Source organism: Carcharodon carcharias, chromosome 7, assembly GCF_017639515.1.
Source record: "Carcharodon carcharias isolate sCarCar2 chromosome 7, sCarCar2.pri, whole genome shotgun sequence".
NCBI lineage: Eukaryota > Metazoa > Chordata > Chondrichthyes > Lamniformes > Lamnidae > Carcharodon > Carcharodon carcharias.
In genome coordinates, this window is record NC_054473.1 from 133,085,627 (window position 1) to 133,101,847 (window position 16,221).

At 41.6% G+C, this 16,221-nt stretch overlaps 1 protein-coding gene across 10 annotated transcripts in view; it reads left to right on the forward strand.

The window, feature by feature from the left end:
- The window catches only part of dpep2 (dipeptidase 2), a 93,717-nt gene extending 79,552 nt beyond the window's left edge, over positions 1-14,165 (forward strand). For 6 of the 10 annotated variants that reach the window (XM_041190812.1, XM_041190816.1, XM_041190814.1 and 3 more), the window contains one exon: positions 13,832-14,165. In XM_041190812.1, the coding sequence (XP_041046746.1) occupies positions 13,832-14,035 (204 nt within the window). In that variant the 3' untranslated portion in view covers positions 14,036-14,165. Of the gene's footprint in view, positions 1-8,265; positions 8,315-13,831 lie in introns of those variants that run through there. The other 4 variants (XR_005943453.1, XR_005943450.1, XR_005943451.1 and 1 more) reach the window with 3 other exon arrangements.
- Positions 14,166-16,221: the final 2,056 nt, after the last annotated feature.

Sequence of the window (16,221 nt, forward strand, 5' to 3'; positions counted from 1 at the left end):
GCTAAGCTTGGATGAACAATGAAAGGTACAAGCAACATCTCAATGCTTGAGCCTTTGAACTCTGGAATCTTATGTGATGCGGCAGGGAAGGAAGAAGCAGTCTAAAACATCACAAATCTGTCGGCAATGTTAATGACAGCACATTGAGATGGACCTCAGAGCGCAGCCCTTATTATTACTGGTAAAAACTGCCTTCATAATGTTGCCACTCATCTTGAGCTCTCTCTTGTACAAACACACAGACCAAGTCATGTACAAGTGTAAATATATTCAAGAAGTGCTCAAATGTGCAATATATATTGTGAAACGTGTAACCACGGTGAACCCACCAGTGCTCTAAGTGAGACAGCAGCCTTCACTCTCGCACATTCCGACCAAGTGCCCCTCATGTTGCCTCGGGGGAGGTGGAGGCATGCTGCTCACTTCTCTGTCTAAATAGCAGTGAGGAACGCGGTGGCCTGCCTCATTGTGCAGTTACCTGTTGGAGACTCCTTCAGGCTGCAGCCTCTGCATTTCTGCATGGGCAGCCATGGTCACTGGCACATGTGCAGCAGACAAGGTCTCTGGCAGAAGGGCTGCTGAAGTGGAAGAAGATGAGGCTGCTGAGGATCTCTAGATACTTTCACCCTCTTCATAACTTCCACAACCCTGGGTCAGCCTTCAGGTGGGGCTGGCTACTGGTGTGCAGCAGTCGTCCATTCCAGCAATCACTGTGCCAACAGTGTGACTGTCCTGTTAAGGGTATGGATATCAGCACTCATACTCTGAGTGGACTGATCCCAGCTACAGAGGGAGGCTTGCACCCTTTTCTGGCTGAGACACTGCACTTGCATCCACTCCGAGTGTTGCTGCATGTGTCCCTCCATGAGATTGGCCAATCCCTCATGGTCAGAGCTCATACAGTGTAGAGCCCATGACGGTGATGAACTCCTCCATTCACAGTCCAAGAGCTCCCACTCCCTCAAGGAACTCTGCCAGATATCCACACATCTGCTGCGGATTATCCAAATACTGTGTTCCAAAAATGAATCCTAAGGCTGCATGTTCCTGCACACTGGACCATCATTGTGTCTTTCTTCCCTCCCCTGAGTGAGACAGAAAAGGAGTTATTTAGGTATGGCCCTTCTCATTGTGAAAACAAGCCCTGATGCATGCCATTGCATTAACCACACTTGCGCAGTCTTTCTGACACAACCCCATCCTTGCGCTCCCTCTCATACCAACCTCCCATTGTGCTCAGTGAACTGACATCATGATCCCCACCATTGTCTCTATGTGCTAAGGTAATTTCAACACCTTCACCAACAGGCAGCTCTTCAGGCATCCTGGCACTCTCCATAGTCATCTGTTCCCTGGGATGGATGTGTCTCAGCCAGGCTGACCCATCCCCAAGCTGGTCCATCCCCATGACATTTTACTCCCTTTTGGTCTGCAACAACAACATTAATTGATATTCGCCAGATATATAGTGCATAGAGGGATATTGCTCTTCACTGGTCTGTGCACCACAGTGCTCATTCACATGTGATCTGTGTGCACCTGCATGAGTTGTGCACACAGACAAGCCTCAATGCTGGAGCAGAGGTTTGTGCCTTTTCTCACATCTTAGCTGCAGAATGCAGATATGACCCTTCCCTTGGAGCTCCGTGTGGATGAGCCAAGCTACTCACCTTGCTGGAACACAACAGGTCAGTGAACCTTTTCCTGCACTGAATCCAAGTGCACTGATGGGCTCCTGCTGCTACAGCCGCTATTTGAAGCCAAGCCTTCTTGGTTGTTTCAGGGGCCCTGGTGGCCAGCAGGCTAGAGAACTGGTCTCCTGATCTCTTCCATCAAAACTTGAAGACACTGGTCAGTAAAGAATGGGGCAGCTGGACCCATCCCTTTCCCCCACCTCTCCTCTGTGTGACATTCTATTAATGTGGAGTCAAGGACGATGCCAATCAGCACCGACTGCTTGCTGAGGTTGGTATCGATTTTTAAACGCACCCTAGAAATCTTCTTCACAGTGGAAAGTGCTGCAAGAGACTCACTGGCTTTGCAACACATGGATAATGGCGCCAAACTTTATGTTGGATGGGAACTTGCCACCGAGTGTAGCATAAAAACCAGAGCTGCAGAATTAAAGTGCGATTCAATGGCCACTGTGAGAAACATCAAGAAGCTCAACAGAAACACTTCATCATCAGTTTAAAGACAAATTGATATAGATGTGGAGGTGACCACGGAGCAGATACCAGTAAATTCAAAGAGGCAGAGTGCCATTACTGTCATAAGAAGGATCATGTGGTTAGGCAATGCCGGACGAAGTGAAAGCAGTCTGCGAAACAGCAAACAAACAAACAAAAGAAGTAACAGGTACAGCAAAGGCCGAAGCCACTGCTACAGACACTTACTCCTTATATGATGTGACTGCTGTGAAGACTGAGCCTATTACAGTGACAGTACAAGTGAATGAGAAGCCACTGACAATGGAAGTGGATACTGGTCCCTCAACTACCATGGTAGGAGAGCACACTTTCAGGTACCTTAATGAAGGAAGACAGCCAATAAACCTGGAGAGGACAACCATTAAATTAAGAACATACATGGGCAAAGGGCATTGCCACTGTCCCAGTCTCTTACAAGTGATAGACAGCACAACTGCCTGTAATACTAGTGAAAGGAGTAGTACTCAGTCTTTCAGGTCGGGATTGGCCACAGAAGATCAAACTCATCTGGTCCAAGATATTTCACCTAAAATCAGATCGAATCCCAGAACTTCTAAGAAATACAACATGGGTTCTCGGGGCGAGTTAGGAAAATGGAAGGACTGTCACATGCTACAAGGATTGCTCAGGTCTAAGTCTGTTCCTCTGGAAAATTATGAAGAGAAGCAAGATGAATTTAATACCGCTCTGAACAAACTGAAGAAACAGTTGGCAGAGAAGATGCAGCAATGTTCATTAGTCCAGCAGGAGGTTAAGAGATACAAGGAAGAGCTGAAGAACCAGCTGAATGAAAGAAAAGAAGCCTTGAAAGGAAAATCCATGGAATTTTCCAAGATGCGAGTGGATAGTGAAGCCATGAGTAGCACAATTACAGAACTGAAGCAAGCTAAGAATTTATAGGGAGAGGCCTAACCAACTGTGAAACCAAAGTGAAGGACAAGGACGAGCTCTGCTGCAGACAGAGAAAGAAAAGACAGAAATAAGATTGGGAAATGCCAAACCAACAAAGTCCCCCAAGTCAATTGAAAGTACCGTTCCTCCAAGCGTGACATAAGGTATTCCGGAAGAATTGTCTGGGCACTGGGAACCATTGTTTCAGAGGCCTGTCCATTATCTTTCCAAGTGCAAGTGGGAGATAGAATCATTTGTAAGCATGTGGATCACATCTGTGCCAGGCATTCCAACAATTAACTGCTCCACCTGTGATTAACATTGAACTGTCGACTTCTGAGGTGTATGATCGATCTAGAACAGACATTCCAGATGTTTCAGAAAAGTTGCCAATTCCTGAACTGCCTAGTTCTGATGATGTCTCAGTGCAACTCCAGATCCTGTTGATCCTGTTCAGAAGCCTCCAGTGATAGAGCAATACCACTTTAGCTGCATAAGAAGAGCACCTCAGAGGCTTGATTTATAGTCCTCTAAAATTGTATACATGTTTGCTGGATTGGTTAAATGTTTTTCTGTAAAGAGTAACTGTAAAAAAAACTAAAGGGGAAGGAAATATGGTAACTGGATGTATTGTCACTCCCTCCTACCAATCACAGGTCATGTGACATACCGCAGAGTCTCTGACCAGTGAGCTGTGAGTATGGCAATCCACAAGGCGGGGCTTTTTGGATGAGAGAGCTGGTCGAGCGTGCAAGAACTGAAAATGCCTCTGTAATAAAGTTTAAATGTTTCTTGACGAAACCAGTCTGCTCCACAGAGTTATCACATATTATAAATATCAGATACAAAATTGGCTGAAAAATAGGAAGCAGAGAGTAATGGTCAATGGATGTTTTTCGGGCTGGAGGAAGGTTTGTAGTGGAGTTCCCCAGGGGTCGATATTGGGACCCTTGCTTTTCCTGATATGTATTAATGATCTAGATCTTGGTGTGCAGGGGACAGTTTCAAAGTTTGCGAATGATACAAAGCTTGGGAGTGTTGTGAACTGTGAGGAGGACAATGTGGAACTTCAAGAGGACATAGACAAGTTGGTGGAGTGGGCAGATAGGTGGCAGATGAAGTTCAATGTGGAGAAGTATGAGGTGATGCATTTTGATAGAAAGAAAATGCACAGGCAATATAAAATAAGTGGTGGAATTTTGAAGGGGGTGCAGGAACAGAAAGACCTGGGTGTATATGTGCATGGATCATTGAAGGTGGCATGACAGGTGGACAGAGCAGTTAATAAGGCATTTAGTATCCTGAGCTTTATTACTAGGGGTATGGAGTACAGGAGCAGGGAGGTTATGCTGAATTAAATAAGACCCTTGTTAGACCTCAGCTGGAACATTGTGTACAGTTTTGAGCACCATATTATACAGAGGATGTGAACACATTGGAGAGAGAGCAGCAGAGGTTTACAAGAATGGTCCCAGGGAAGAAAAACTTCAGCTATGAGGATAGATTGGAGAAGTTGGGACTGTTTTCCTTGGAGAGGAGAAGGCTGAGAGGAGACTTGATAGAAGTTTTCAAAATCATGAGGGGGCTGGATGGAGTAGATAGGGAGAAGCTGTTCCCACTTGTAAAATGATCAAGAATGAAAGGGCACAGATTTTAAGTGATTTGCAAAAGAAGCAAATGTGACGTGAAAAAAAGCTTTTTCACTCAATGAGTGGTTTGGGTCTGGCAAGCGCTGCCTGGGAGTGTGGTGGAGGTATTCAAGAGGGCAGTTATATGATTATTTGAATAGAAAGAAAGTGCAGGGGTATGGGGAAAAGGCAGGGCAATGGCACTAGGTCATAATGCTCATTTGGAGAGCTGACCTAGACATGATAGGCCGAATGGCCTCCTTCTGTGCAGTTAAGATTCTGTGATTCTGTGATAAATGCTATTCTTAGTCATATACAGTGGGATGTTTTAGTGAAGAAAGCTGGTCAGTCAAATTCATGGAAAAGCAAAGTACTGCAGATGCTGGAAACCTGAAGTGAAAACAGAATTTACTGGAAATATTCAGCAGATCTGGCAGCATCTGTGGAGAGAAAAATAAAAATAATGTTAACATTTCAGGTCAATGGCCTTTCATTAGAACTGAGTTTGATATAAGATCATCGACCTAAGGTCATAAGACATAGGACCAGGAGTAGGCCATTTGGCTCCTGGAGCATTCTCCACCATTTAATGAGATCATGGCTGATATGATTGTGGTCTTAATTCCACTTTCCTGCATGTTCCCCATAACCCTTGACTCCCGTGTTGATGAAAAATCCCCACTGTTCTCTGGGGAAGAGAATTTCAAAGACTCACAACCCTCAGAGGAGAAATTTCTCCTAATCTCAATCTTACATTTGAGATCCTTTATTTTTAAACTGCAGCCCCCTAGTTTTGGATTTTCGCACGAGTGGAAAGATCCTCTCAGCATCTACCCTTTCAAGCTCCCTCAGAATCTCCTATATTTCATTAAGGTCATGTCTCATGCTTCTAAACTTCAATGAGTATACGCCCAACCTGCTCAAGCTTTCCTCATTCAACAACCACTTCATCTGTGGAATCAACCTAGTGAACCTTCTCTGAACTGCTTCGAATGCAAGTAAACCCCTCCTTAAGTAAGGAGACCAAAACTGTACGCAGTACTCGAGGCATGATCTCACCAATGCCCTGTACAGCTGTAGCAAGAATTCCCTACTTTTATACTCCGTCCCCTCTGCAGTAGGAGCCAACATTCCTAATTATCTGTTGTACCTGCATGCTAATCTTTTGTGATTCATGTACAAGAACACAAGGATCCCATTGTACAGCAGCCTCTCTCCATTTAAATAATCTGCTTGTATATACTTCTGCCAAAGTAGACAACTTCACATTTTCCCACATTATATTCCATCTGCCAAATTTTTGCCCACTCACTTGGCCTATCTTTGTTGCTTTGCAGACTCTGTATTCTCCTCACAACTTACTTTCCCAATTTATCCTTGTATCATCGGCAAATTTGGCTATAGTAGTCAGTCCATCATCTAAGTCATTAATATAGATTGTAAATAACAGAGGCCCCAGCACTGATCCATGCGGCACTCCACTATTTACAGTCTTCCAAGTTGAAAATGACCCGTTTATCCCTATTCTCTCCTTCTTGTTAGTTAGCCAATTCCTTATCCACACTAATTATCTCACCCCTAACACCATGAGATTTATCTTTTGTAGTAACCTTTTACATGGCACTTTATCCACCTTGTTTGTTACATGCTTAAGAATTCTCATAAATTTGTCTAACATAATTCCCCTTTCCGAAAAGCATGTTTACTCTGCCTCATTTTATTATGATATTCTAAATGTCCTGCTACACTTCCTTACTAATAAATTCTAGCATTTTCCCAATGACAGGTATTAGGCTAACTGGTCCATAGTTTCCTGCTTTCTGTCTTCCTCCTTTCTTCAATAGAGGTGTTACACTTACCATTTTTCAGTTTGCTGCAACCTTTCTAAAAATCTGGGAGATTTTGGAAGATTATAACCAATGCATCCATTATTTTTACAAACACTTCTTTTAAGATCCTAGGAAGCAGGCCTTAGTCTAATTAGTTTGTCTAGTACAAGTTCCTCCCTTCCTTTTGCCTCTTGATTTTCTACTACTCTTGGGATGCATTTACTGTCTTCTACTGTGAAGACAAATACAAAATACTTGTTTAAAGTCTCTGCCATTTCCTTGTTATCAATTCACCAGTCTAATCTTCTAACAGACCAACTCCTACTTTAGTTATTCATTTCCTTCTTATATACTTGAAGAAGCTTTTACTCTCAGTTTTTATCTTTCTTGCTAGTTTTCTCATGTACTTTAATTTTTCCCTTTGTATTCTGAACCTGAAACATGAAATTTGTTTCTCTTTCTCTTCAGATGCTGACATATCTCCTCAGTATTTCCAGCATTTCCTATTTTTATTTGGTTTATAGGTAGCAGCTGTGAAGTGGTTGGTTGTCTAAATGCAGAAATTAGACAAGCATGTAGCAAAAGTAGAGTGGTTTTAATGGGGGATTTTAACTTTCATATAGATTGGGATAAATAGTCTAGCACAAGTCAGAAAACTAGTGAATTCCTCGAGTGCTGAGGATATCTGTCCTCAACAATCGGGGGAGCAATAACATCATGAAATTTTATTGGACCAGTAATCCAGGGGCCCAGACTAATGCTTTGGAAACACAACTTCAAATCTTACCATGGCAGTTGGGGGAATTTACAGTCAATTAATTAAAAAATCCTTAATTCCACATTTATTCATGATCATGAAACTACCAGATTGTCGTGAAAATACATCTGGTTCACTAAAATCCTTCAGGGGAGGAAATTTGTCAAATTAGGCAATCAAGTAAAAAACATAGAATAATGACTCTGAGGGAATTCAATTACCTTGATATTAATTGGACAGAAGAGGTAGGTAAAGGGGATAATGGAATGGTGTTACTATAACATGTAGAGGACTCCTTTCTAAACCAAGATGTAAAAAGCCCATCATGGGAAAATTCACTATTGGATCTAGTAATAGGAATGAACCAGAACAGATAAGAGAAGTAAAAGTAGTGGAACACCTAGGAAATAGTGACGATAATATAAAGCACTTGAAGATGTTAATAGAAAAGGACATAAGTATGACGAAAACCAGGGTAATTGAGAAAAGTTGATCTTGTTGGGATGAGTATAAAATTTGGGAAAATAAAATGGGCAATTATATTGGCAAAAACTAATAGAGCAAGAATGGGGAACATTTAAAAATGTATTTAGAATGTTCCACTGAAAGGAAAGAAGGAACTAAAGGCTAGTGAGACTCTATGGATGAATAAAGATAGAAGAAAACAATTCAGGGTAAGGAAAGAGACAAACATTAAGTACATAGGCAGGAGAGGAGTGCATAATAAAAGAGAATACAGAGACATTAGGAGAGAAGTAAAAAAAATTAGAAAGGCAAAGGTGAATTATGGAATCAAATTATCAAGGAACAAAAAACAAAATAGTAAAATATTTAGCAGGCAGTAAAAGGAGGGAGACCGGGATGGAAATGGGACCATTAAAAGATAGACAGGAAAATATCACAGGTAATGATAGAGATGAAAATGATATTAAATAATAATTTTTCTTCAGTATTTACCAGGGAGACAGAACAGATGAACATGGTATCGAATGATGAGATACATAATGATGTAAGTGCATTAAAAATAAAAATGGGAATGTATTGAATACACTAAAACCAAATTCAAAAAAGATAAAATCTCTGGTTAGGATGGATTGCATCCATGCATTTTAAAAGAATCTACGGAAGAGATAGCAGAGGCATTACCACATATATTTGATAATTAGTTAAACAAAATGGTGTAGCGCCAGAGGGCTGGCAGATAGGCAACGTAATACTTACATCAAAGAAGGGAGGTAGGGCATATCTGATCTGAGAGTGTTGTTTTGAGTCAGGGAATTAGGATAACATCTGGCTGCTTCAGGGTTTGCACTGGGACCTGGTGGTGGACACTGGCCGGGGCCTGAGCAGCCTCTCTGATTACCTGCACTGTGCTGGACTGACTGCCTCGCAGTTGCGCCTCACCATCACTACCCACGTCCATTTTGACCACATGGGCGGCCTGCACCACTTCAAGAGCATAGGCCTGCATGGCACCAAGGCTGTGTCCCTGTCCTGGAGATAACTTTGAGGTGGTGACCTGGCTGAGCAAGCTGGAAGCCTGGCAGATACATAGACTTGTGGTCCAGCTACTTACTGAAGGTTGGGAAATCATCAATCTGGGGGACTGGTAGCTTATCCTGCATTGTGCAGTATTTTACAGAGATTCAGGTAGTTGTGAAAGCTAAAGACGTTGATACTGAAACTAAATTTTTGCATGCTTCTTAATACGTGCGCAGCAATAACTTATATACCATGCTAAATCGAAAATCGAGGATGTGGCTGGCTATAGGATGTCACATATTTAAATTTGTTGATGGCACAAAGATAGGCAGCATTGCTTACAATGCAGATGGAAGCATAAAATTATTGATTGAGTGAATGGGAAAACCTATCACAACTTGATTTCCCTGTACACAAATGTGACAAACGTTGGACTTAAAAAGGATAGAACAGGGTACTTCCTAAATTGTGAAAAGCTAGAAACATTGGAACTCCAAAGAGACTTGGAAGTCCAGCTACATAGATAATTAAAATGTCATGAACAGGTACAGAAAATGATCAAAAAGGCTAATGGAACGCTGACCTTTATAGTTAGAACGCAAGGGGATAAGAAGCCTTGCTTCAGCAGTGCAAGGCTGTGGTTACCACACTTCCAGAATTGTGAGCAGCTCTGGGCTCCACATGTTAGGAAGGATATATTGATCTTGGAGGACGTACAGCATAGATTTACCAGCTACCTGGTCTCCGAAGGTTAAATTACGAAGAGAGATTATACAAACCAGGGCTGTATTCCTTGCAATTTAGAAGGCTAAGTGTTGATGTTGTCAAGATATTAAGGGGAACAGATAGCTAGAGAGAAACTATTCTATTTCTGTTGGTTGGGGAGTCTATGACCAGGGGGCACAGTCCAAATATTAGAGTCAGACCTTTCAGAAGTGAGATTAGGAAACACTTCTACATACAAAGGATGACTCTCTTTCACAAATGTCAATGAATGCTAGATCAAATGGATTCATTTTTTTTAACTATTGTAGCACCAGTACTTGTAATGCAAATAGTTTAAAAAAAAGTCACACATAGAAGGGTGGACTAGACTGCCGATTGAACCAACAGTTCTCTATCACTATTAGTAGCAGTAAACCATTAATCATTTAAAAATAAACTGCATATGATTTTTAGAATAGTTATCTCAGTAGTTTGTTTTTAATTCCAGTATAACAGTAATATAATCTATAAACATTATGTTTTGATAAGTAATGGTCAAAATATGAAGGGAAGGCACATTAGGAAGTGTTGCTTTAAACCAGACAGTGGGTGTTAGGTACTAGTTAGCATTTCCTGCAGTTAGAGAACTAACACATTTTAAAAGATACTATTTCTAAAAGATGCTAATCAGAGGAAGTGTAACTATTGTGGTATACTTTTCTTGTTCCGTTTTGCATTAAGCATAAATAAACAGCTGGAACTTTTCTACCTACTGTTCTGCCCTCAGCTCTTGACACTTTTAAATCAGGACTTTCATACCAATATATCTGTACAATTATGTGCAGAACTGCTGGGAAATGTAACTGCTCATGATGCAGAATTATATAAAATATACAGCACAGAAATTTAGCAGCCAATGTTGATGCACAATGTAAGCCTTCTTCCATCCCTCATTGTCTAAACCTATTAGCATAAGTTTTTTTTTCTCCCTCATGCATTTATCTAACTTCCTTGTAAATGCATCACTGCTATTCACCTATTCATCACAGAATACCACATATTCATTTGCTCCCTAGCATCAGGTTTCCTTGTGCCTTCAAATTGAGGCTTGATTATTCAGAATTACATCACATTGTGTTCTCCATGAGAGATAGTAAAAGAATGAGAGTGACACTGTGCTTATGAATATCCTAGTAACATACAGGCCAGAATTCCACCCCCCACCCCCACCCTCCAACTGCAATAGGTTTTGTGGCAGGAGTGGGAACCTGGAGTGCTCACCACCGATGAGCGCTGGGCCATCATGTGCAATTGTGCACCCCCTGCTTCATTAAGTATGTATGCGCATCTTATGGTCAGGTGGACAGGAAGTTGTGCACCCTGCCGTCCTTTCTGGACACCATATTTAAAACGCAATTCTGCCAAAGATTTCTGGTCTCTCCTTTTTTGTTGTATCTGACAGCCTCAGTTAATCTTTGGAATTTGTATTGAAAATATACAATATTCAAATGCCCGTAAATACATTAAGAAAACTTTGTTGTTGTTCAACTTTAAATATCAATGGTTTATCAGAACTAGACCTGGTAATTAGGTGATAGGAATCTGATTATTAAATGGCTTTATGCCTAGAATCCATTTTGTTAATATTGTGTTTATTTCCTTTCTTTAAAAATCAATTTAAATTCATTTAGAACTTGCAGCTAAGGTAACGGGTTTCATAGTGGGTAAGGTTTCAACTCAGAGAGCCATGTTCACATCCAGTTTCGATGAATAGAATAAAATACTCACCATTTGCCTGGACATAGATCCGGTTTCTATCAGCAGGTATCATAAAAGAAATTTGCCCAAGCTTCTGCTGAATGTCAGGTTTGTGAGAAAGTAGAAGTGTCATATAGTACTGTCGGGCAGCTCTTCTGAAACTGGGGTAGGATGCATTTTTGGGGAAGAATAGACAAGTATTGTACTCAGCACCTGCATCAAAAGGGTACCTAATCTGATGAAAGGTCACAGGCCTGAAACATTAACTGTTTTTCTCTCCACAGATGGTGCCTGACCATGTTTGTTTTTACTGTATATACTCGTGTAAAAGTAAAATTCTGTAGGCTAAATTTTTAGGCAAAAAGTAGGGGGTCGGCCTATACACGAATAATATTTCAGAGAGGTTGAAATCCATGCATGTTGAAGGGATAACTGGTATCTTAAAACATGAAAAACATTTACCAATTATCAGTAAGCCACACCATCTGTCGGCTTAGCATCGGTAGCCATTGCCCAGATTTCTTCTTGGATACAACAAGGGAAAAACCACCATGTTCCACTGTAAATAAAGATTTATCTCGCACTTTAACTTACATTAATTGTAGTGTCATCGTCTCCCATTGTCTCGCTAACTAACTGTTTAGGGTGGTTCATCAGCTGATCGCTGGGTTTCTAGCTCAGACTATTTCTGCCAACTCCACCCTCAAAACTAGCCAAAAAAGTAGCCAAATTGAAAAAAATTATTTCTCCTTTCAGAGAGTTTAATAAGATGCACTGTGAATTGGGGTAGCAGAGGATGATGTGAAAAAAGAATTTTTATTATTGAATTTTTATTTATGAAATAATAACCTCCGTGGAGACAGACATTAATGTGCACACTAAATTTGTTGAAATAAAATCATATACAAATTTTATTCAGATTTTATCACCGTGCAGAAAAGGATACTACTTAGCACTGTACAGGTATTTTCATTCTAAAAATCACCCTCCTTGTCTTCAGAACCAAATAACTTGTCCCAGTCCTCTTCTTGAATGGCATCCTCGTGTTGATCATCAACATCAATTTAATCATCAGCAGTCATGTCATCATCAGCCATATCATTCCACAAATAATCATCTTCTGTCCCAGCAAGTGCATCGGATATCCCACATTTCTTGAATGATTTGATGATAATCTCCATTCTGATTTCATCCCAGGCCTCTATAACCCATTCACATATGGTTGCTAACATCAGAGCCCATCTGCTGCCTCCTTTGGTGAATGTTTTCCCCCCTCCAATCACCCAGTTATTCCACTTTTTTTCTCATGAAGGGCTTGTTTAGAGTGACATCCAATGGTTGAACAAGGCTGGTAGACTACCAAGAATCATTACAATATTAGTGTTTTGCGATCTAACTTCAGCAAAAACATCATTGACAAGATGCGATCTGAATATTCCCAGATGAGAAGACTTTTTCTTTACATAATCCTGGCAACATATTGGTTGCTCTGTTGCATTTTGCTGTTGAATGAAATTATAATTGCAGTATTTCTCATCATAAGACATGGTATGAAAGGATATTGTGATTAAACTGTAGGTGGTCTAATAGTGTTGATACCACAACTATAACATAAGAAAATTATAATTACTGGTAGTAACTTGTGTTTACACTATTTTGGTAGAGCGTTATACACCAAAAAACAATGTTTTACTATCCCTCAAAACCAGGGTCAACTTATACGCAGGATGTATGAAAAACTAAGGATTTTTTGGCCAGAAGTCAGGGGTTGACTTTTACACAAGGTTAACTGTTACTCAAGTACATCTGGAATTTCAGTTTTCCAGCATCTGCAGTATTTTGCTTAATCTGTCTATTCGGCCTAAAAATGGATGAGCTTCACTGTTCTGCATCAATATTTCCCATCTACACAACTGCAAAAAAAATTAAAATGCAATGAGAATTTACAATATTTTTAAGTTCTGTTACGGATAAATGTTTAATGGACAAGTCAGCAGCTTGAAACCGCTAAAGAAAACTGAATGCACTTGTATAGAATATTTCACACCCTTAAGATTTCCCTAAGTGCTTCACAATTAATGACTTACTTTTGAAGTGTAGTCACTGTTGAAATGTGGGCAAATGTAGCAGTTATAATTTGCACACAGCAAGGTCCTACAAACAGCTATGATATAAATGACCAGATCATTTGTTTTGCCTGGATTGTACTTATTGAGAACAAAAGTTGGGCAGGGCATCTTCCCTGCTTTTTTTGGAACAGTGACATAGAATGTTTTATTCCACCAGACAACATCCTGTCTTAAAGAGAGACACACATCTCATAATGGCGCAGACTCCCAATATTGTACATTTTGGATTAGGACTTAAACACATGCCTTTCAGACTCAGAAGTAAAAGTGCTTAATACTTCAGCTGTGCCCCAGTGTTGCCAGAATTGGTCATTAACATTAAAAAAGAAAATCATGATCATCATGTATGTTCCACTGAAATGGATGATCAACATTTAAGCATTCCAAATAGCTTCAAGGATACCGATCGTAAGTTGCTAACAAAATTATTTATTTTAAACAGGTAAAGGAAGAACTGAAGGATGATACAGCCAGTGAAGTGGAGATTCCCTTTAAGGACATTATTAACACTTCCTGTCGCTTGAATCTCAAGGATCCATTTCCACCTTCCAACTTAGGACACTCACTAAGCAAAACAATGCCTCATGCTTTTACCATTATATGTACAGTTATACGCTACATCATTTCTATCATTTTAACTGGATAGTGAATCCAGTCCAAGGTCATTCAGCTGCAAAGCCATCTCCAAGCAAATATGTGGCTGGGACAAAAAATCTTGTAACGATCTTGTTTGTCAGCAGAGTGATGATAGATGGAGATAAATTAACTCCCACCGATATAAAGTGTGTGACTTGAATTTATTTTTCTCTGATTTCCAGAATGAAATGTGAAGATTTAAAATACTAAGCACAACTGTTTCTACTAGCTTGTTTATCGGTTGCATTGCTGACTAAACCAGATATTCTTATAAGTATCTGAATAAATAGAGGAGGTGTTTGAGTTACTTCACAAGTCACTAAGGACTCAATATTAGAAGTAAAATCCCTTGACAAAAACTAGTTTTAAGGTTAAAGGGTTATGTTTTTCATTATCTTTCTACCTCATTTTCCACTTTAGGCCTTTAAGATATTCCTTAAATACCATCACTTTAACCAAACTTTTGGTCATATTAACTAATCTCTTCATATGTGGCTCAGTGTCATATTTTGTTTTACAATGCTCCTATGAAGCGCCTTGCGATACTTTATTACTTTAAAGGTATTATATAAGTTGTTGTTGATACCAAGAATGTGGTATTGTCATGAGAATCTTGCTTCCGTGTTTATGGGCAGAATTTTTTGCTCAGTGGGTGGACTCATGCCCGACCCGCTCTAGCGTGGAATGCTGCACGTTGACATCGGCCGTGCATGCCGACGTCAACGCGCGCAATCGCGATATTTTGCAAGGCAGGGGCACGAGGGAGACGGAGGCGCGCCCGCCATTAATTAAGAGGTCAGTTAAGGCCCTTGACACATCGATTGTCTCCAAGTTCACGTAGCCTGTGTGAATTTTCGGCTGTCGCACGAGCAGGCGGGCAGGCCCCAATTTGCAAAAGCTCATGCAAGGGCAGGATAAGAAGGGTCAGTAGTATTGTCAATCTAAGTAGTGAGGAGTTTTGGAGATCATGTGCTGCTGGTTGATTTTGTGAACTGGACAGCTTCATCTCACGTCGGAGCTGCATTCTGAGCCTTTCCAGGCTTCATTTCAGGACACATTGGTGTCTTCCAAGCCCCTGGAGTTTCCAGGTCCTATGTGGCCGTTTCAGGTATCAAACAGCCTTCCGTTACCCTGGTAATAGGAATTATGGTCTCCGTTGGAGGCACCTCCTCCTCTGAGGAGGAGAGGGGCAGAAGGGAGAGGAGGCCAGGTGTCCCATTGCAGCTTCCAGGAGAGCGACCTGTGGGAGGAGAGGTGCATGCACAAGGGGTGCAGGGCCAGCAGGAAGTCCAAGGCGGAAGGGGCCAAGGTTTACAGGCGGTGATGCAGCTACCTTAATACATCTGAGGTGCAATGCCGAAGGAGGCTCCACCTCTCAAGGGAGGCAATGACCTCCATTTGTCAGAGGATCAGGCCTGAGATCAGCTCTGACTGTGTGGCTGGACACCCCATCCCAGTGACTCTGAAGGTCACAGTGGCCCTCAACTTCTATGCCTCTGGCTCTTTCCAGGGGTCAGTGGGGGATCTTTGTGGAGTCTCACAATCAGCTGTCCACAGCTGGGTCAAACTGGTGACAGATGCATTGACTTTCATTCATTACTGACAGGTCAGTTCAGCCAGGCCGAGTGAGCCAGAGGCTTTGCAGTGATTGCTGGCTTCCCCCTCACCCAGGGTGCAATCTGCTACACACAAGGCCATCAAAGTGCCAGTTGGTGAGCTGGGAGGCTTTGTCAATAGGAAGGGCTTCCACTCCATGGACGTGCAGATAGTGTGTGATCACAAAGTGCAGATTCAGCAAGTCTGTGCGAGGTACCCAGGTAGCTCCCATGACGCTTACATCCTGAGACACTCCCAAGTGCCGAGACTCTTCAGTGCTCCAGCCCGACTGGATGGATGGCTGCTGGGTGACAAGTGCTATCCCCTGAAAAGGTTGATCATGACGCCTCTCTGCCATCCAAGAACAGAGGCTGAGCAGCGGTACAATAGGAGCCACATCTCCACAAGGGCTGTGGTAGAGAGAACCATAGGTCTTCTCAAGATGTGTTTCCGATGCCTGGACCATTCAGGGGTGCACTACAATACCCTCCAGATTGTGTGTCACTGCGCTCTCCACAATCTGGTATTGGCAAGGGGGGCCCAATGGAGGAAAAGGATGTTGATGCAGCTGCACAGGCAACAGATGATGGTCAGTAGCGA